General features: G+C 41.3%; 2 protein-coding genes across 2 annotated transcripts; one reads left to right on the forward strand and one right to left on the reverse strand.

Moving 5' to 3' along the window:
• Nucleotides 1-1,406: 1,406 nt before the first annotated feature.
• Nucleotides 1,407-6,823, reverse strand: LOC144124784 (uncharacterized). Its single transcript, XM_077657659.1, has 4 exons — nucleotides 6,762-6,823; nucleotides 4,087-4,099; nucleotides 2,996-3,036; nucleotides 1,407-1,702 (listed from the first exon to the last, which is right to left on the reverse strand). The coding sequence occupies exons 1-4, from the start codon at nucleotides 6,808-6,810 to the stop codon at nucleotides 1,434-1,436; spliced, it is 372 nt and encodes a 123-aa protein (XP_077513785.1). The 5' UTR covers nucleotides 6,811-6,823; the 3' UTR covers nucleotides 1,407-1,433.
• Nucleotides 6,824-17,809: 10,986 nt separating this feature from the next.
• LOC144124783 (uncharacterized) lies at nucleotides 17,810-21,822 on the forward strand. Its single transcript, XM_077657658.1, has 4 exons — nucleotides 17,810-17,893; nucleotides 19,116-19,128; nucleotides 20,181-20,221; nucleotides 21,527-21,822. The coding sequence occupies exons 1-4, from the start codon at nucleotides 17,845-17,847 to the stop codon at nucleotides 21,793-21,795; spliced, it is 372 nt and encodes a 123-aa protein (XP_077513784.1). The 5' UTR covers nucleotides 17,810-17,844; the 3' UTR covers nucleotides 21,796-21,822.
• The last annotated feature ends 1,356 nt before the right edge of the window (nucleotides 21,823-23,178 follow it).

A 23,178-nucleotide genomic window follows, 5' to 3' on the forward strand; every position in this document is an offset into this window, starting at 1 on the left:
GGGACTTTAACCTTTATTGATAACGTACAGCAAAAGGTTTCACATTTAACGGTTTGTGCCTGCTTAATGTCCAATACGTCTTTTTGTCAGCGATGTGAAAAATCTGTGTTAATATGATATTTCCTGTGGGAAAATTACCCTTTCTCCAAAAGCTCGACATTAAGCGCAAATTCTGCATTGCTATCGCCATTAGGATAAACATGCAAGGATGAAAGGCACCCAGTGGAAAGCTAGGCACGCAAACCCCACTCTCTACCCCCACATCCTTATCAGCTGCGTCTGCAGCCCATGAGGATGCAGATATGAGTCATGGCTGCAGCCATGAGGAATTTGCACTGAAATCGGTCCTTTTTTTGTCTAGCGGCTGCTTATCGAGCGGGGAAAGAGATAGAAAGAGAATACACTCTATTGACGAACTGGTATTTAGAACTGCTTGACGATCAGATAGATGACGTCATCATTCCAAAACTCCACTGGCCCCGTCAGCTTCATGAACCTGGTAGATGAGCTCCAGCTGACTTGCCAAGGACACGCTACTAAGTTGAGCATAACACTGCTCGTAAGACGTTTGTGTAGTTTTTAAAGGTTCATGCTTGTCCTCACACTCCTTTGACCGGTGGAAAATGAGGAACTTGTGTCACGCCAGAGGCAGGTATTGAGTAAGATACATTTTAATTTATTTATGTATGTCTCAAATTAAGTTTTCTTGTATTTGGAGTAAGCCTAGACCGTCAGTCGCACCTAGGTCTTTTCGTGGTGGGGGTATCTCCTATACGGTAATGAGATAGTGTTGGTAGTCGTCCTCTATATTTTGTTGGAAGGGATGTGCGGTGAGCATAGGAAGGAACCGCTCTGTTAATCAGTGCTCGGGATAGGTCATGAGCCACCTCGTTGTCCTCTAACCCGTGATGACCCGGTGTCCAAGTATATCGGTGATGTTCCTGGAAAGGGGAAGCAGCAAAATTTTCTACTGCTCTTTTCGGTGGTCTGCCGGCCGCATAATAACAGAAAGCGTGCTTTGAGTCTGTGATGGCAGCGAAAAAGCGCAGTAGTGGGTGCTTTCTCGCTGTCTTTATATGATGTTCAAGAGGTCCGACCCATCTATAATACAGAGTAATTTTTTTCAGACACAAACGTCCGTTTCCTCGCTGCAAGACTCAAAATCAAAGCGTGACCTACAGGAGTGGTATATGGATTTTTAATGTCATAAAGCTGCACATTGCCTAGTGTGAAACTCCATGGTGGAAGCGTTCGGTGTAGTTAGGGCCACCTGGACTTGGTTAAATTAGTTGTAATCAGAAAATACTTGGGCATTTTTGCATTCCGTCTCTACCAAAATTGGGCCCGTGCGGCCGGAATTCTTTTCCCGCAATCTCTCTTTATATAAATTGACATTTGCGGCACAATTTGGTCAGTTGTTTGGGTCAGCTTTATTAGCCTTCTCGCTTCGCCGCTGCCTTTTCCACAGCGTGCTTAATACCGGCCGATGCTGCACCCGTCACGGCTCCGATTGCAATGGCTTTGGCAATGAGCAAAATGAGAGAGTGCTCGTCGGTTTCTTCCCCCGTGAGGCTCAGGGCATTGATGGCGTCCAGCACACTGTCTCGCTCTTCAGCCGTGTTCATAGAAACGTCGCCCTGGAGGAGCTTTCCAAGGGTTTCCACTGTCTTTCCGGCTTTAGCCAGGGCAGCTGGATTGACATCTGCAATCGGTAGAGAAAACAGAGAAGTCTTTTGGTGCACTGCGGTCGCTAGTATGTGCCTCTGTATATTTTGTGAGAGGTGGCGGCTTAAACATTTCAGCGAAACTTATTTACTTTTGAAATGTTGCGATAGATTTGTGAGCAGTATGAGCTCCCAGAGCTGAAACGCGTGCGCGAAGAGGTACCGTTGTCACATTATATTAATTATAAGGAATAAAGAACCGCTGCGTTACACCAGCATTTACAAGAGTCCCCATAGCCGAGCACTTTGATATGGAGGACAACTGCAACTAAACTATTAGTTGGGAGGTTTGCCATCCTGATGCACTTTATTGATTGATGTATCACGTACAATGGGTTACTTTGCACTCGTAATAAAAAAGCAGTCATGAATGAGTTACTTTTTGTCTCTCGGGTGGCTAAGCTCAGCACAAACATCCCCGTAACCACGCCTCCATTTCGGGTTGTCGACTGTAAGATGTCACGCCTGCTTAATAGTAAAGGAAAACAAAAACTTCTGCGGTGATGAACACAATAGCTTTAGGAAGTGCTTTTTCAAGGCAAAGCAAATACGACGGAAAAACTAAAATGCATGTGACCTCTTCTATGTTGTTTATTACTTTGCTTTGAATGGCTACGGTTTGAACCAAAATAACGGAATGCATTTTATTGGCGGTTCTTTCACCCATAAGGTAATTGAACAAACGCGACAAGAATGATGAAAAATGGAGATGGCATGGAACGTAACAGAGTATTGCTTTTACAAAAAATTATTAACAACTGGGGCTCATCTAGGAGTGAGCGAAGGGTGAGGTGTGAAACTCATGACTGCGAATCCTCGCACCCTCCAAGAAAAAAAAAACACTGAACAAGTGCTTCGAGGAGAGGATTCTTCGCCTTTTCCTGGAGTGAAGTATTTTCGAAAATCTCTTGAGCAAGCTTTGAATCTATGAAACATCATTAAATGTATTGTTAGAACACCTATTCTTTTCGAAAAAAATGACCACATCGTAAGGTACTTTCAGTTATTGTATTCCTTCAGTGAGTAATTCTGAAAAAATTGCAATAAAAATTGCTAGCCAGTTGACAACTTTTCATGATTTGAACGAGCCGTTTCGAATGCAAGAAGTCAGGAGCCCCAATGTTCTAATAATATGTATATGAACAGCTCATATGCAGAGCCGTAAGGGTACCACCGGAATAATATGTAGTGCATCAAACACGTATATTGGGATACAACTGGTTAAAAAATCATTAGTAAGAGAAATTTGCTTCAAACGCAGCATTTCTCACCTTTCCAAACCTTCTCCCCTTCAATGCCTCCTGCTTCTTGTCTGAAAGGCAAGTATACCGTTTTTCAAGTTAGGAAATACTTGCCGCGCTTATCTTGAGGTGTGTCGAAGATAATATATTGCTTTTAGGATCAGAACACAATGAACGATTTGCATTCAGTCGCAAGGGAGCTTTATTACATGACTTTTCTATCTTAGAAATACGACAGTAAACTCTATGTTGGAGGGAACAGCAAGAGCAGAGACTGCAACATCAAACACTTCGCATTAACAGTTACTGCACCTGCAGACAACAAGCAGCTGCCACACGTCAAACGTATGCTGAATCGATATTCCAGAATTTTATCTATATCAAGGTTTAGAACGGATGACGCTATTACATTGAACCGTGAAAATTGTTTTGCCTGCGATTTTCAGTAGTGATTTTATCCTAATAAGGCCGCGACGATGTTCGAGCTCCTCCTTAATATTTCGGGTAAGTGCTTGGAAGTGCAGTCGTCTATGCTGATATTTCATATTTACACTGCCTTCGCTTACAGCTTGTCGTGCACCATCGGAGGCCGCCAAAGTACAATCCGTGCGCGTTGCCGTCGGCGACGTATGGTTTCGTTGGAAAAGAGTTTGCGCGCTTAAATTTTACGGCTTTGGTAGGTGGCGTCATGATCGGGCCCCCTAATGGCGATTTGTGCTGCAAAGAAGCCTGAACGAAACCGTGAATTTGTTTGACTAACACCTCTCGATATTAAATGCTACCCTAGAAAGCCTTCGTATTCTTACCCACTAGTTTCACAGCTTGGACTCCTTAAGATTGTCTTATTCGAGAGCTCTTCAGTTGTCCTTTGAATGATCCGCATTGTTGAGATGAAGGTTTTAAGCAGATGCAAATCGAGGATTTGTGAAAAATGGTGCCTTTCTGTTGTACGTTTACAGTCAAGTAACAAGCAGAAAGGAGCAACATGGGCTCACTATATAATTTTTCTGTTAGCCATACAGCAGGTGAGAATTTTAGGTAATGTCACGCAGCCTTAATATTCGCGTTTCACTTATTCAAGAGGAAAAAGAAAAAGAGTTGAAATATGAAGACACACTTACACAATAGCCGCATCTGGTAGGCATGAAATGAAAAAAAGTAAGAAAAGAAATATTAGTATGGTATGCACTTAAAATTCAGAGTTCTAAAGAATCGTCGCAAGTTTGCGCTCTGCTTCTGTGTTCATTGCTATGGATACTGCCAGGGTGACTGAATACGTCCCTAGGGATCATGTAGCATTTATTTATAGGTATCAGAGTTCTGCATGCCACAAAGAGTGACACACCTTACATCTCTTGAGGAGCAGAGGCTTCTGTTTCAGATGAGAGCTTGCCGTCATTCGCAGAAATATTGTACTGGGCTAGCTGAACGCGAAATTTTTTGCTGCCCAACATAAAGTAAGCAACTTTGTCATGTAGGCTGTAATCGATGACTTTATAAGTGTTTCCTTTATCAATTAAAAAAAAGCTTGTGTAATATCCTGTTGTGCACAAATGAAAGCCACTGCTTCTTCAAGGTTATTAATTTAAAATATTTTTTGATGCCCATGGATAAAGCATTTGATTGCATCCTTCATTCGGTTCTACTTGATACGCTTGAAATCTAGGGTATTCGAGGGCACTGTGGAAGCCTTATAAAATCGTATCTTGATAATCGCTATCAATACGTTGAAATAAACAATAGCCGCTCAAATTTGAAACATATCACCAGCGGCGTTCCTCAGGGTAGTATTCTTGGCCCGTTCCTGTTTATTGTATATATTAATTACTTAGTAAATATCTATAAAGATGCGAAATACGTAATGTACGCAGACGATGCGAGTATATTTTTTTCATCACCTGACATTAGTAGCCTTGAGAATACAGCTAACACTGCTCTGAAAATTCTTCATTTATGGTCAAAACAAAACTGCCTACAAATCAATATTAACAAAACAAAAGCAATAATCTTTAGGCCCAAATCTAAGCAAATAATCGGTTCCGTCAACCTTGTCTATGACGATGTAAACATAGAAATTGTAGATAGTTTTAAAATACTTGGAGTTATTTTCACACAGAATATGCTTTGGGACATGCACATAGAATCGACATTGGGCAAATTATCTCGTGTAGTTGCCATGATGGTGCGGCTGAGACCACTATTACCTTACAGAATCAAGGTTCTTGTTTATAACACCCTATTTTTCTCTACACTTTATTACTGTCTGCTCGTGTGGGGTACCACATCACGTACGAATCTAGAAAAGATACATATACTTCAGAAAAAGATTTTGCGAGTACTATTAACATGCCTTACAATGCCCACACATCAGACTTATTTCCGAAAGCAAATATAATACCCGTGTTTAACCTTTATCATTACAAATTAAGTCCAGCTTTCAAACCAGAGGTAAAAGAGAATTTACAGTTCCTTCATGAGTTATCTAATCTCACCAGGAACACACCTTCTTACATCACAAGGTGTACGGAACAGTGGAAGGTAGTCACTCCGCGTGCCAATTATTCTACACAAAAGATATCATACACACTACCAACACTTTTAAATTTGTTTCTGAAATCAAGTCTTGATATTTATATAACTGATGTACGAGCTTTACGTCAACACTTTGTCACTCAATCTTTCTTAAATAATTGAAGAGCGTATTTCAGGTAATTTGTGTTTTTGCGTTTATTTTTGTGCAAATTTCACATGTGGTCAATTGCTATGTATATATCCTGCTCAATCGCTGTTTGCCTTGTAAAGGAGGCTGCGGGCTCTAGCGAAGTCGCTTGCCTCTAAAGCGACTTTTACTCGCAGTCTCCACCATCACTGATGGAAATAAAGAAGTTATTATTATTATTATTATTATTATTATTATTATTATTATTATTATTATTATTATTATTATTATTATTATTATTATTATTATTATTATTATTATTATTATTATTATTATTATTATTATTATTATTATTATTATTATTATTATTATTATTATTATTATTATTATTATCGCCCTCTCTCAAAGCAAAACGTATGTCTAGACAAATGCAGACGCGTAGTCGGCTTTATTTTCAATGGTGTACTCTGTCGTCATTCGTAATGACCGGTTTCTCCCCGCATCCAAAATATCAGGCAATTCTCGTGACCGGTCAAAAAGCGCAATCATAAAACGCTAACTAGAGCATATTGCTTCCAGGAGCCGTTTTCTTTATTGAGCAAATAGTTTGTAGCAGAGCGCAATGAAACTGTCAGTCATTCCTTGCGAAGAGCACGACGCAGTTTATGAAAGCAGTAAACGGACGCCTCACATCGGATATTAAGATCTTTAAAACTCTTAGCATCGTTGCTGCAGACAACAACTTAAAATCTTTCAAAACGAATGTGCACGGGGTCGATTACGTCTTCTTAAGAACTAATAAGGATAAGAAAATTTACTGTTATTAATTTTCTTTCTGCTCATTCAGGAAATCAAGGTTTCAGTCTTAACCTTAATATCTACCAACCAAAGTAAAACAATAGGCTTCATGTAAAAGAAAACGGATGCTTTAATGCTTTCGTATACTGATGGTCACATCTCAGCAATAAAAAGATTATAAACGCTAGAAAACATATTCCAGGATGCTGAAATGAAAAATGAATATCTCCCTATTATTCTTTCTGTATATGTTAGGGGCAGTCAACGTTAAGAAAGATTTATGCGTGACAAAGTTTTACGTGTGGCATATCTCGAGGTCTGAAGGAAACAAACACTCACCTAATGTTGTAGTAACAGCCAAAAGGACCAGAAAAATGAACATCTGCATGTTGAATAGTTTCCTGTGCAAAAAGAAGTCAATAGGTTGGTAGTATATCTACTGTGTATGAGGCTATTTCTTATAACTTTGAAGCACGACCTGTGCTTTCGAGCCGCGGCAGCTTAAGACAAGTAGCAAGCAAAGATAGAGCGGAAGGAATACCATTTTCCGAGTTCTTAATCATCATCAGTTCTTTAGCAACCGAATCTCATTAATTGCTAGGCTTCAATATTTTCTTCTGCACAAAAAAACGACACAGCAAAAGAACTTTATGCATTACCGACAACATTCTGGCTTGTCAGAAACGAACAATGACCACGGAAAGGTTAGGTAAGTTAAGGGAGTTTAACATTATGAAACAGCGCGTCAGCTACGAGCGCACAGTAGTCGAGGGCTCAAGATTGATTTTGACCATTGGAGGCACATGACGCTGACTTTCTTTGTACTCCACACGGTTGTCTTTGCATCGCGCTTGAAGAAATCTTGGGCGCCGCAGTTTGTGTTTCATACCGTCACTTAACCCTATTTAGTTTGGGCTTCACGATTTGCAAGGAAAATTCATATTTAGGGATAGATATTGATATCTGGATTATATGTGGAACATATATTTTCATAAAGTTCGCGAAGTTATGAAAATGCGAATGTCTTTTACTAATCCCAACACCTTAGTTTCCGGGTTTCAGTTGCAATAGAAAGCAAAGCGTTTCAAATAGGTCATCACATTAAATGCAGGGCTGCGGTCTTAGCCGAGTAGACCTAAGGCACCGAAAAACGAACCTCCTGAGTTTCCACTAATACTCAGACGTATCGCACTTGGCTCTACAGTGAGGAAAGTTTTTCGCTCATTGTAACGAAAAAGGTCGAAATTTTTTCAAGCATGTGCGAGACACGTTTGGCCATAGGTTCCCTAGAGTTTCTGGATGATGTCAAAAATTTAAAGAGATGAAAGCTAAAATTTTTTATGATGAATGAAAAAAGAACGAATATACGAAAAATCAAGCGCGGTAGAAAAATCAGACGCGAAAGCACAGCCTTAGAGAGAGAAGTTATTCAAACATGCAAAGATGCGAGCACAATGAGACGCAAAGGCTACGCTAAGTAATAAATTAGGAAAATAAAAGTTTATAGGAGACAATTACTAGAAACAAAATGAATGCAAAGTTCTGGGCAGGCGATATAATTTTGGCTTAAAAGGGCTGCTAAAATATATTGCGGTGGAGCACTGGCGGAAAGGAAGAATATAAATTAAGGAACAAAATCTAAAACAGTGAAACAAGACTGACTTCTACAACATTCGAATCCGTTGTAAGCCCGTAGGACTTGAGACTGGTAGAAACGTGGAGCTGTCCGCGCTACCTTATATCGTGTTAATTCGAAAAAAGTAATGCATACTAGTTGAGGGCGCACACCAGATGTTCAACTAAGAGGTTTCTCAATTTTTCAAAACAGGCTTTTGATTTCCAAGAGCGCTTTTCCGGCCTAGCAGTGTGTGCGGTGTAGCGCTTCTGAATACAGCTAAGACATACTAGCTATTAGGTTTGTCAGTAAATATCGAATAGCTCACTTTCTAATTATTATTGTTAGTGCCGTTATTAAGTGCGAGGTGTATAGCAGGCCGCAAGTGATATCAATATCAGCATTTGTAATTTCTAAACGCAGTTAGCCATGGCGCTGTGGCTGAACAAATTCTGGCTGCATTGCGCCAAAAAAGATGCACTTTCAAGGACCTCAGAAGGAGAAGAACGTCAACCTTCCTATTTTTAAAAACTGCTGAACATCTTATAATAAAATCCGGTTTGGGTATATGACATCGAAGCAGTTCGTAGAAAATTATTATATCCGACGAGCACGGTACCAGTGAACAGCACTGAAATATACTGGCTTGGTTCAACTGAATCCTCGACTGGAAGTCATGAAAAAATACGTTGCTTGAGTGTGCAAGAAAATCTTTCAGAAATTGACCGATTTAGAAATAGTTTCACTTTATTATGCCACCCAAGAATTCACATGCTAATTAAAAAAAAATTGGCGAACTTGTGTAATAATAATTATAATATTTTTGGTTTTGTATGTAGAATTGGAAGAAAATTGCGCATTTGGAATACGTCATCTTCTGTTTTTACGCTTTCGGTAAGACCGCATTATATAAACGAGGCTCTGAAATGTATAGCAATATTTAAAACCTGTGCTTTAGGAGCTCTCTCTGAAGCTGCATTTTGCTCGTAGTTGCATAGAGAACATTATATAAAGGAGGCTCCAAGATGTGTAGGAATATTTAGAGCCAGAGCTCTAAGAGGTCTGTCTGAAACTGCATTTTGCCCGTAGTTGCAAAGAAAGCTGCACTGCAAATAATTAACGGCTGGCGCTGCAATCTGAATTCAAGAATATCACACATGCAGGCACTTTGAAAAGCAAGGCGGCTTACCTGCTCTCTCCACCTGAAAGACAGAGGACGATGCTAGACGTTGTGAAGGGTGGCTTTTATATAGCCTAGACATTAATGTCAGCGCATTTATCATGGCGAGCGCAATACAATGCTTTGATGGCAGTGGACACGAGCTGCGATATCATTTCCTACTTGAGTGATATCGAGAACTGCCAGACAGGATAATGCGATTGCGTAGGCCACATTCAGAATATTATATGAGGACATCGCTCTTGACAGAATTGCTCTCGGTGCAGCTCTGAACGATAGGATACACGCATCATCTAGTCTCAGTGAGAAATAAATGCATTTGTCTCGTGTAGCCGTGCTGCATAGATAATCCATCATTTAAACTCCTCCGCTTCTGCAATGATGTGACCATGCAATAATATTCGACATAGCGGAGCGTGGAAAATTCCATTCGCTGCAAATTAACTGCAATATATATTCGCTGTAAATTTCATGACCAATCTGAGCGTTCATTGTACGGATCACAACACTTGTTGATGCGTGGTGGATAACGATCAGTCATATGGCTGTGTTATGCTAAAGAACGTTAGTCGGAACCTTGCTAATTACTATTGACGAACGAAAGCGTGCATTGGAGACGGCGCTGAATTCTGTATGAAAATTATAATTTAACAATTACAAGGCGTATTCATTTTTATGTGCCGGTGTAACAGCTCAGCCTATAAATTCAGGGCTGTAGGTCAAAACAATGCGGTCAAGTAGTATTGCACTTTTGTTGAATACAGGAACGCCCTTTGTTTTGTCATTTATGGCGTTTTTGGAAGTACTTTTGCATTTTACTGCATATTTATGATGGATGTAAAGGCCGCGGTATTGCGCGCCTGAGGAACAACACACTCGAACAGGAAACAGAACTCCTCAGCCACAATATGAAAGAATGATCTCGGGTGCACCATCACAGTAGCCATCTCGTGAGCGACTCTGCGCGATCACCAGGAGTCTTCCACTATGTCCAAAAATATCTCAAAACTAATCAAGCACCTGCTTTTCATCCCTTAATACAAAACTGCCTGATGCCAGGCTTCTGCACTTTCGCGATGGAAGCATCGCAAAGCGCCTGACAAACATCGATGCTCGCCGATTGTTCACGTCTGATGCTGCAGCACACCACAATTGAATGGCTTCCTCGTGTCAGCGCAGAGCTTTACGCGAACCGCACGTCATCGCAGACTTTGTCCTGACTTCTTTTAATGATGGCAGTTTTGCGCTGATCTGTTCTTACAGATAGAGCAGCCAAATTCCGGTGACAGCCATAGGGCGGCCACAAAAACAGATTCCTTATGTTTTGCGGCATGAACGTTCGCCGTCATGACCTCAGCAGCGCAGACCCTCCACGTACCATGAAGCCATCATGTCCATATAGTCGAAGCTAGTTTGAAAATTTAAATCAACAGCGCCCACGACAGACCTGCTGGCACCTTTAGAGCATGCATTTCTTTAAATTACAAGGGCGTCAGTATCTGACAGGACGCTTCATGTCCCTTTTACGTGTATAATTTTTGTACATCTAATTTTAACCAGCACTTTATAGTAGTCTCTGATGTGTTCTTTCAATTTCCTCTTTTTCGCTTCATATTGCGTCAGTTTCCAGTTTCCAAAACAACAGTAAGTTAAATGTGTACCAAGACGTGCTTCGTATATGAACCAACGCAGCTAGAAATGCCCAAGGCAGACACAGTTTTCGCTCAATAACATGGACACAATACGGTTCAGACGGTGACTGACGTGCTCGAACTGTGCATAACACTCTCGTCATTTGAGCTCCTCAGCAGCTGGCTGACTGGTTTTAAGAGTGTAAAAACCAGTTACACTGCTGAAGCCCTATTGGGTATTTGATCTCCACTCTCCTACATGTCATTTTGAGTTCGCCCTGGACGTGATGACTTCAAATTGAAAATATCAAGAGTGATTTCCCCTAAACCGTTTACGGTGCAGCTGCCTTACCCATGAAGGCGTTCTGCGCTTTCAGAGTTTTTCCTCATCGCTTGCCTCACGGAAGCAGGATATCTCTGATATTGCTGCTGCGTGTGTTATCTGAATTTCATGCCAAAATACCCATATACCATTATGACAAGAACCTGACCCTGTATCATTAGAATATCGGCAATTTGTAAATAGTGGGACTATTATTATAGCTTACTTGTATAAACTTCTTTCTAGCCATTTATTCCTAAGCAGATAAGACAGGGTGCGGTAATTCTCATGCGATCCTGCATAAACAAGTTGAAACACGATTTCTTCACCGAAAATCAGTGGTAACAACCCCATGCGTAGCGATGTGTTGCCGTTTTAGTTACGAAAATACAACCTGGTGTTGTAGTAGATAAAGGCCTAGTCGCTACTTTTAAACTCAGTTCGCAACTGCTTTTTAAGGGCGGCGTGTACAAAAGAAGAACACCCTTGCCTAATCAACGCGTGTTTTTTAAACGAACGCAGGTTAGTAAAAAACATAGTCGCCTGTCCACAATACTGCAACTCGGAAACCAATATTAGCTTTGATGCGTTAAGGCGCTCAAATATAATTTCTATCTATTAGTCATCAGTGTTATCCCTGTGGGATGATTTCAATGTTGTCAGTTTTTCTGGCTTTTTCTACCTTGTAATGAGATATATTAGGGCTAAAGCGGATGATGTAGACTTCGTAATAGTGAATAAAGATTTCTTATGGACATCGGCACGTCAAATGTTTATCTTTGACGATGGTTAGTGGTCTTAAAATGTGCTCTTTGCAATATGACTCACACTGGCCAGGTGCTGCACCATCAAATATCCAGGTATGTCAGTTTACGCGACCAATGAGGACAAATGTTCATTACTTAGGTTAGTTCGTTTATCAGCATACTGACAAAGTCAGGAGCCTTGAATTTTACCTGTGGCAAGCCTTTCTTACAAATTAAACCTGGTGATATCTTGGTCGATTCATCAGTCTGTAAGCTCTGCTTTTGGGTAACAAATGGCAAGCAAGCTGAAGGCCTGCTTCTGAACGAATGGATAGATTAGCGTCGTTCTACTGCTCTACAACTGACAAACGAAGGATTCTTTTCAAAGTTCCAGCTAATATTGATTGCAGCTGACCCACAGCCAAAGGTAAAACTTATGAGGAACCAGGGTATGTTCCGAACAAAGCAGAACCACACACACACACACACACACACACACACACACACACACACACACACACACACACACACACACACACACACACACACACACACACACACACACACACACACACACACACACACACACACACACACACACACACACACACACACACACACACACACACACACACACACACACACACACACACACACACACACACACACACACACACACACACACACACACACACACACACACACACACACACACACACACACACACACACACACACACACACACACACACACACACACACACACACACACACACACACACACACACACACACACACACACACACACACACACACACACACACACACACACACACACACACACACACACACACACACACACACACACACACACACACACACACACACACACACACACACACACACACACACACACACACACACACACACACACACACACACACACACACACACACACACACACACACACACACACACACACACACACACACACACACACACACACACACACACACACACACACACACACACACACACACACACACACACACACACACACACACACACACACACACACACACACACACACACACACACACACACACACACACACACACACACACACACACACACACACACACACACACACACACACACACACACACACACACACACACACACACACACACACACACACACACACACACACACACACACACACACACACACACACACACACACACACACACACACACACACACACACACACACACACACACACACACACACACACACACACACACACACACACACACACACACACACACACACACACACACACGCGCGCGCGCGCGCGCACGCACGCACGCACACACACACACACACACACACACACACACGCACGCACACACACACACACACACACACACACACACACACACACGCGCGCGCAAGAAGTTTATACAAGTAGGCTATAATAATAGTCACACTATTTACCGTTCACTGTCCGTGAGGCAAGCGATGAGGAAAAACTCTGAAAGCGCAGAACGCCTTCATGGGTAAGGCAGCTGCACCGTAAACGGTTTAGGGAAAATCACTCTTCATATTTTCAATTTGAAGCCATCACGTCCAGGGCGAACTCAAAATGACATGTAGGAGAGTGGAGATCAAATACCAAAATAGGGCTTCAGCAGTGTAACTGGTTTTTACACTCTTTAAACCAGTAAGCCAGATGCTGAAGGGCTCAAATGACGAGAGTGTTATGCACAGTTCGAGCACGTCAGTCACCGTCTGAACCGTATTGTGTCCATGTTATTGAGCGAAAACTGTGTCTGCCTTGGGCATTTCTAGCTGCGTTGGTTCATATATGAAGCACGTCTTGGTACACATTTAACTTAATGTTGTTTTGGAAACTGGAAACTGACGCAATATGGAGCGAAAAGGAGGAAATTGAAAGAACACATCACAGACTACTATAAAGTGCTGGTTAAAATTAGATGTACAAAAATTATACACGTAAAAGGGACATGAAGCGTCCTGTCAGATACTGACGCCCTTGTAATTTAAAGAAATGCATGCTCTAAAGGTGTCAGCAGGTCTGTCGTGGGCGCTGTTGATTTAAATTTTCGAACTAGCTTCGACTATATGGACATGATGGCTTCATGGTACGTGGAGGGTCTGCGCTGCTGTGGTCATGACGGCGAACGTTCATGCTGCAAAACATAAGGAATCTGTTTTTGTGGCCGCCCTATGGCTGTCACCGGAATTTGGCTGCTCTATCTGTAAGAACAGATCAGCGCAAAACTGTCATCATTAAAAGAAGTCAGGACAAAGTCTGCGATGACGTGCGGTTCGCGTAAAGCTCTGCGCTGACACGAGGAAGCCATTCAATTGTGGTGTGCTGCAGCATCAGACGTGAACAATCGGCGAGCATCGATGTTTGTCAGGCGCTTTGCGATGCTTCCATCGCGAAAGTGCAGAAGCCTGGCATCAGGCAGTTTTGTAATAAGGGATGAAAAGCAGGTGCTTGATTAGTTTTGAGATATTTTTGGACATAGTGGAAGACTGCTGGTGATCGCGCAGTGTCGTTCACGAGATGGCTAATGTGACGGTTCACCCGAGATCATTCTTTCATATTGTGGCTGATGAGTTCTGTTTCCTGTTCGAGTGTGTTGTTCCTCAGGCGCGCAATACCGCGGCCTTTACATCCATCATAAATATGCAGTAAAATGCAAAAGTATTTTCAGAAGCGCCAGAAATGACAAAACAAAGGGCGTTCCTTGTATTCAACAAAAGTGCAATACTACTTGACCGCATTGTTTTGACCTACAGCCCTGAATTTACAGGCTGAGCTGTTGCACCGGCACATAAAAATGAATACGCCTTGTAATTGTTAAATTATAATTTTCATACACAATTTAGCGCCATCTCCAATGCACGCTTTTGTTCGTCAATAGTAAATACCAAGGTTCCGACTAACGCTCTTTAGCCTAACACAGCCAATGAGTGGTCGTTAACCACCATGCATCAACAAGTGTGGTGATCCGTACAATGAACGCTCAGGTTGATCATGGAATTTCCAGCGAATGGAATTTTCTAAGCTCCGATATGTCGAATGTTGTTGCATGGTCAGATCATTGCAGACGCGGAGGAGTTTAAATGATGGATTATCTATGCAGCATGGCGACACGTGACAAATGCATTTATTTCTCGCTGAGACTCGATGATGCGTGTGTCCTATCGTTCAGAGCTGCACCGAGAGCAATTCTGTCAAGAGCGATGTCCTCATGATATATTCTGAATGTAGCCTACGCAATCGCATTATCCTGTCTCGCAGTTCTCGGTATCACACAAGTAGGAAATGATATCGCAGCTCGAGTTCATTGCCATCCGCGCATTGTATTGCAATCGCCATGATAAATGCGCTGTCATTAATGTCTGGGCTATATAAAAGCGATTCTTCACAACGTCTGGCATCGTCCTCTGTCTTTCAGTTGGAGAGAGCAGGTAAGCCGCCTTGCTTTTCAAAGTGCCTGCATGTGTGATATTCTTGAATTTAGATTGCAGCGCCAGCCGTTAATTATTTGCAGTGCTACTTGCAATGCAACTACGGGCAAAATGCAGTTTCAGACAGAGCTCTTACAGCTCTGGCTCTGAATATTCCTATACATTTTGGAGCCTCCTTTATATAATGTTCTCTATGCAACTACGAACAAAATACAGCTTCAGATAGAGCTCCTAAAGCACAGGTTTTAAATATTGCTATACATTTCAGGGCCTCGTTTATATAATGCGGTCTTACCGAAAGCGTAAAAACAGAAGATGACGTATTCCAAATGCGCAATTTTCTTCCAATTCTACATACAAAACCAAAAATATTATAATTATTATTACACAAGTTCGCCAATTTTTTTTTAATTAGCATGTGAATTCTTGGGTGGCATATTAAAGTGAAACTATTTCTAAATCGGTCGATTTCTGAAAGATTTTCTTGCACACTCAAGCAACCTATTTTTTCATGACTTCCAGTCGAGGATTCAGTTGAAACAAGCCAGTATATTTCAGTGCGGTTCACTGGTGCCGTGCTCGTCGGATATAATAATTTTCTACGAACTGCTTCGATGTCATATACCCGAACCGGATTTTATTATAAGATGTTCAGCAGTTTTTAAAAATAGGAAGGTTGACGTTCTTCTCCTTCTGAGGTCCTTGAAAGTGCATCTTTTTTGGCGCAATGCAGCCAGAATTTGTTCAGCCACAGCGCCGTGGCTAACTGCGTTTAGAAATTACAAATGCTGATATTGATATCACTTGCAGTCTGCTACACACCTCTCACTTAATAACGACACTAACAATAATAATTAGAAAGTGAGATATTCGATGTTTACTGACCAACCTAATCGCTAGTATGCCTTAGCTATATTCAGAAGCGCTATACCACACACACGGCTAGGCCAAAAAAGCGCTCTTGAAAATACAAGGCCTGTTTTTAAAAATTGAGAAACATTTTAGTTGAAACATCTGGTGTGCGCCCTAAACTAGTAATCATTTCATTTTCGAATAAAAACGATATAAGGTATTGCCGACAGCTCCACTTTTCTACCCTTCTCAAGTCCTACGGATTCATAACGGATGCAATAGCTGTCGAAGTCCCGTTTTGTTGTTTTAGATTTTTTTCTTTACTTGCATTGTTTCTTTCCGCCTGTGCTCCGCCGCATTATATCCTTAGCAGCCCTTTTAAACCGAACTTTATATCGCCTGCCCGGAACTGTGCATTTATTTTGCTTCTACTAATTCTCTCCTCTTAACCTTTAATTTTCCTAATTTATTACTTATCGCAGCCTTTCCGTCCCATTGTGCTCTCATCTTTGCATGTTTGGATTATTTTTTCTCTCTCTAAAGCTTTCCTTTCGTGTCTGATTTTTCTACTGCGCTTGATTGTTTGTATATTCGTTCTTTTTTCATTCATCCTAAAAAGTTTTAGCTCTCATCACCTGTAATTTTTGACATCATCCAGAAACTTTAGTGAACCTGTGGCCAAACGTGTCCCGCACATGCTTGAAAAAAATTTCAACCTTTTTCGTTACACTGATAGCCATGAGCGAAAAACTGTCCTCACTGTGGAGCCATGCGCAATTTGGTCTAGTGTTGGCGGAAACTACAAAGGTTCGTTTTTCGGTGCCTTAGGTCCACTCAGCTAAGACCGCAGCCCTGAATTTAATGGAATGGCCTATTTGAAACGCTTTGCTTTCTATTGCAGATGTAACCTGGAAACAAAGCTGTACGGATTAGTAAAGTTGTTTGCATTTTCACAACTTCTCAAACTATATGAAAACATATGTTCCACATATAATCCCGATAACAATATATATCCCTAAAAATGAATTTTCTTTGCAAATCGTGACGCCCAAACTTAATAGGGTTAAGTCAAGGCATGAAACACAAACTGCGGCCCCCAAGATTTCTTAAAGCGCGATACAAAGACAACCGTGTGGAGTGCAAAGACTGTGCAGCGCCAGTGCCTCTAATGATCAAAATCAACCTTGAGCCCTCGACTACTGTGCGCTCATAGCTGACGCGCAGTTTCGCAATGTTAAATTTAACTCACCAAACCTTTCCGTGGTTATTGTTGGTTTCTGACCAGCCAGCATGTTGTTAATAATGTGTATAGTTCTCTTGCTGTGTCGTTAATTTGTGCAGAAGAAAATATTGAAGCCTAGCAATTAATGAGATTCGGTTGCTAAAGAACTGAGGATGATTATGAACTCAAAAAATTGTATTCCTTCTGTTCTATCCTTGCTTGCTACTTATCCTAAGCTGCCGCTGCTCGAATGCAAAGCTCGTGCCTCAAAGCGATACGAAATAGTCTTGTACTCAGTGAATATCCCACCAACCTATTGACTTCTTTTTGCACAGGAAACCATTCAACATGCAGATGTTCATTTTTCTGGTCCTTTTGGCGGTTACTACAACATTAGGTGAGTTTTTGTTTCCTTTAGACCTCAAGTTATGCGACACGTAAAACTTGGTCACGCATAAATCTTTCTTAACGTGGACTGCAACTTATATGTACAGAAATAATAATAGGCAGATATTTATTTTCTATTTCACCATCCTTGAACATGTTTTCTAGCGTTTATAATCTTTTTATTGCTGAGATGTGACCATCAATATACGAAGGCATTAAAGAAGCAATTTTTGCTTACATGAGTACTATTGCTATACTTTGGTAGGTCGATATTAAGATTAAAACCAAAACCTTTATTTTCTAATGAGCAGAGAGAGAAAATTAATAACAGAAAATTTCCTTATCCTTATTACTTCTTAAGAACACATAATTAACCCCATGCACATTCCTTCCGACAGATTTTCAACTTGTTGCTTGCAGTAACGATGCTAAGAGTTTTAAAGATCTTAATATCCCACATGAGGCGTCCGTTTACTGCTTTCATAAACTGCGAGGTGCTCTTCTCAAGGAATGGCTGACAGCTGCATTGCGCTCTGCTACAAACGATTTGCTCATAAAAGAAAACGGCTCCTGAAAGCAATATACTGTAATTAGCGTTTTATAATGGCCCTTTTTGACCAGTCACGAGAATTGCCTGATATTCTCAATGCAGCAAGAAACCAATCATTAAGAATGACGCCGGAGTACACCATTGGAAATCAAGCCGACTCCGCACCACTGTTTCTCTAGACATGCGTTTTGCTTTGAGAGGGGGCGTAATCCATGGGCATCAAGAAAGAATTTAAATTAATCACCTTGAAGAAGCAGTGGCTTTGATTTGTGCACAACAGGATATTACTTAATCTTTTTGATTGATAAAGGAAACACTTATAAGGTAATCGATTACAGCCTACATGACAGGGTTGCTTTATTTCTGTTGGGCAGCAAAAAAAGTAGTGTTCAGCTAGCCCAGTGCAATATTTCTGCGAATGACGGCATGCTCTGACCTGAAAAAAAGCCTCTGCTGCTCAACAAATGGTGCGTGTGTCAATCTTGGTGACATGCAGATTTATGATACCTATAAATAAATGCTACATGATCCCTAGAAACATATTCAAGCACCCTGGCAGTATCCACAGCAATGAACACAGAAGCAGAACGCAAACTTGCGACGATTCTTTAAAACTCTCACTTTTAGGTGCATACCATGCTAATATTTCTTTTCTTACTTTTTTTCATCTCATGCCTACCAGATGCGGCTATCGTGTAAGTGCGTCTTCATATTTCAACTTTTTTCTTTTTCCTCTTGAAAAATTGAAATGCGAATAATAAGGCTGGGTGACATTACCTAAAATTCTCACCTACTGTATGGCTAACAGAAAAATTATATAGTGAGCCCTTGTTGCTCCTTCATGCTTGTTACTTGACTGTAAACGTACAACTGAAAGGCACCATTTTTCACAAATCCTCGATTGGTATCTGCTTAAAATCTTCATCACAACAATGCGGATCATTCAAAGGGCAACTGAACAGCTTTCGAATAAGAAAATCTTAAGGGGCCCAAGCTGTGAAACTAGTGTGTAAGAATACGAAGGCTTTCTAGGCTAGCATTTAAAATAGAGAGGTGTTAGTCAAATAAATGCACGATGGCGTTCAGACTACTTTGCAGCGCATATCGCCATGTGGGGGGCCCGATCATGACGCCACCTACCAAAGCCGTAAAATTTAAGCGCGCAAACTCTTTTCCAACGAAACCATACGTCGCCGACGACAGCGCGCGCGGAGTGTTCTTTGGCGGCATCGGATGGTGCACGACAAGCTGTATGCGAAGGCAATGTAAATATGAAATATCAGCATAGACGACTGCACTTCCAAGCACTTACCCGAAATTTTAAGGAGAAGCTCGAACATCGTCGCGGCTTTGTTAGGAGATAACATCCCTACTGAAAATGCAGGAAAAAAATTTGGCACGGTTCAATGTAATAGCGTCATCCGTTCTAAACCTTGAGATAAGTAAAATTCTGGAATATCGATTCAGCATACGCTTGACGTGTGGCAGCTGCTTGTTGTCCGCAGGTGCAGTAACTGTTAATGCGAAGTGTTCGATGTTGCAGTCTCTGCTGTTGCTGTTCCCTCCAACATAGAGTTTACTGTCGTATTTCTAAGATAGAAACGTCATGTAATAAAGCTCCCTTGCGACTGAATGCAAATCGTTCATTGTGTTCTGATCGTAACAGCAACATATTATCTTTCGACACGCCTCAAGATAAGCTCGGCAAGTATTTCCTAACTTGAATAACGGTATATTTGCCTTTCAGACAAGAAGCAGGAGGCATTGAAGGGGAGAAGATTTGGAAAGGTGAGAAATTTTGTGTTCGAAGCAGTTTCACTTATTATGTTTTAACCAGTTGTATCCCAAGATACGTGTTTGATGCCCTGCATATTATTCCCGTGGTACCCTCATGGCTCTGAATATGAGCTTTTCATAAATATAGTACTAGAACATTGGGACTCCTGACTTCTTGCCTTCAAATGGGCTCGTTCAAATAATGAAAACTTGTCAAATGGCTAGCAATTTTTATTGCAAGTTTTTCAGAATTACTCACTGAAGGAACACAATAAACTGAAAATACCTTACGATGAGATAATTTTTCCGCAAAGAATAGGTGTTCTTACCATACCAGTTAATGACTCCACAAAGATTCAAGGATTGCTCAAGAGTTTTTTGAAAATACTTCACTCCAGAAAAAGGCGAAGAATCCTCTCCTCGATGCACTTGTTCAGTGTTTATTTTTTTTTTTGGGGGGGGGGGGGGGGGTGCGAGGATTCGCAGTCACGAGTTTCACACCTCTCCCTTCGCTCACGCTTAGATGAGCCCCAGCTGTTAATAATTTTTTTTTGTAAAAGCAATATTTTTTTACGTTCGATGCCATCTACAATTTTCATCATTTTTGTCGTGTTTGTTCAATTTCCTTAAGGGTGAAAAAACCGTAAATAAAATGTGCTCTCTGATTTTGGTTCAAAACGTAGCCATTCCAAGCAAAGCAATAAACAACATAGAAGAGGTCACTTGCGTTTTAGTTTTTCTGTCTTATTCGCTTTGCCTTGAAAATGCACTTCCTAATGCTATTGTGTTCATTATCGTAGAAGTTTTTGTTTTCCTTTAATATTAAGCAGGCGTGACATCTTACAGTCGACTACCCGAAATGGAGGCGTGGTTACGGGAATGTTTGTGCTGAGCTTAGCCAACCGAGAGACAGAAAGTAACTCATTCATGACAGCTTTTTTATTATGAGTGCAAAGAAACCCATTTTACGTCATACATCAATCAATAAAGTGCATCAGGACGGCAAACCTCCCAACTAATAGTTCAGTTGCAGTTGTCCTGCGTATCAAAGTGCTCGGCTATGGGGACTCTTGTAAATGCTGGTGTAACGCAGTGGTTCTTTATTCCTTATAATTAATATAACGTGACAACGGTACCTCTTCGCGCACGCGTTTATGCTCTGGGAGCTCATACTGCTCAAAAATCTATCGCAACATTTCAAAAGTAAATAAGTTTCGCTGAAATGCTTAAGCCGCCACCTCTCACAAAATATACAGAGGCACATACTAGCGACCGCAGTGCACCAAAAGACTTCTCTGTTTTCTCTACCGATTGCAGATGTCAATCCAGCTGCCCTGGCTAAAGCCGGAAAGACAGTGGAAACCCTTGGAAAGCTCCTCCAGGGCGACGTTTCTATGAACACGGCTGAAGAGCGAGACAGTGTGCTGGACGCCATCAATGCCCTGAGCCTCACGGGGGAAGAAACCGACGAGCACTCTCTCATTTTGCTCATTGCCAAGGCCATTGCAATCGGAGCCGTGACGGGTGCAGCATCGGCCGGTATCAAGCACGCTGTGGAAAAGGCAGCGGCGAAGCGAGAAGGCTAAGAAAGCTGACCCAAACAACTGACCCAATTGTGCCGCAAATGTCAATTTCTATAATGAGAGATTGCGGGAAAAGAATTCCGGCCGCACGGGCCCAATTTCGGTAGAGACGGAATGCAAAAATGCCCATGTATTTTCTGATTACAACTAATTTAACCATGTCCAGGTGGCCCTAACTAAACCGAACGCTTCCACCATGGAGTTTCACATTAGGCAATGTGCAGCTTTATGACATTAAAAATCCATATACCACTCCTGTAGGTCACGCTTTGATTTTGAGTCTTGCAGCGAGGAAACGGACGTTTGTGTCTGAAAAAAATTACTGAGTATTACAGATCGCACTGACCTCTTGAACATCATATAAAGACAGCGAAAAAGCACCCACTATTGCGCTTTTCCGCCGCCATCACAGACTGACAGCCCGCTTTCTGTTATTATGCGGCCGGCAGACCCCCGAGAAAAGCAGTAGAACTTCTTGCTGCTTCCGCTTTCCAGGAACATCACCGATATACTTGGACACCGGGTCATCACGGGTTAGAGGACAACGAGGTGGCTCATGACCTAACACAAGCACTAATTAACCGAGCGGTTCCTTCTCATGCTCACCTCACATCCCTTCCAACAAAATATAGATGACTACCAGCATTTGCACAAATACAGTGGAAAATGCAATAATAGTTCACAAACACAGAATCAGAAACACAACTTGTAACTTCACATTGAAAGACCGTTGAGTTAGTCAGTTTGCTTCTATAACGAAAAAAAAACTACAAGGCAAATCGAATACAAAGCACAACATAACGAAATGTAGCAAAGGCAGTGTATATCACAGTTTATAATGTGAAACGATCAGATTTTTAGCATTGCAGCACCTGCTTGAACAAAGTATAATAAAATAAATTATATGTCTCAGTTGAACATCACATTCAAACGAAGGAGTTGACACAATAAAACCTTAGATATTTACAAAATATTGCCAAAACTGCTCCTTTGTGAGAATTTGTGTCTTGAAACTTGTTAAGAATGGCAGGAAGAGCGTAGTGTAACGTTTGTAGCTTGTAGTTAGTGCGAAAATGAGGCACAAACCATAGGTGTGTGCTACGCGTACGTGCATCACTGACATCAGCTGTCAGGCAGCCCGTCGATATTAGAAAACCTTTTAGTGTTGTGGCAGTCGAGTGAAAAAAAGATAGAATGCGATATGCGTATTGGTGTTCAATGTTTATCAATCAATATTTTTTAAATGAGGCACGTGTCGACGCAAAATATGGTAGGTTTGCTATTATGCGAACAACTTTCTTTTGCAAAACATTTAGTCTATGAATATTTTCTTTAGTTGTTGTGAGCTAGACCAGGCTGCAATAATTAAGATGTGAAAAAAACAAG

Source organism: Amblyomma americanum, chromosome 3 (assembly GCF_052857255.1).
Source record: "Amblyomma americanum isolate KBUSLIRL-KWMA chromosome 3, ASM5285725v1, whole genome shotgun sequence".
NCBI lineage: Eukaryota > Metazoa > Arthropoda > Arachnida > Ixodida > Ixodidae > Amblyomma > Amblyomma americanum.

What these genes read in the sequence shown, in the direction of transcription:
- LOC144124784 (XM_077657659.1), bottom strand. Translation starts at nt 6,810, where the DNA reads ATGCAGATGTTCATTTTTCTGGTCCTTTTGGCTGTTACTACAACATTA. An exon ending in AGGGGAGAAGGTTTGGAAAG is followed by an intron (nt 1,703 to 2,995) that starts GTGAGAAATGCT and finishes TACCGATTGCAG; the next exon opens with ATGTCAATCCAGCTGCCCTG.
- LOC144124783 (XM_077657658.1), top strand. Translation starts at nt 17,845, where the DNA reads ATGCAGATGTTCATTTTTCTGGTCCTTTTGGCGGTTACTACAACATTA. An exon ending in AGGGGAGAAGATTTGGAAAG is followed by an intron (nt 20,222 to 21,526) that starts GTGAGAAATTTT and finishes TACCGATTGCAG; the next exon opens with ATGTCAATCCAGCTGCCCTG.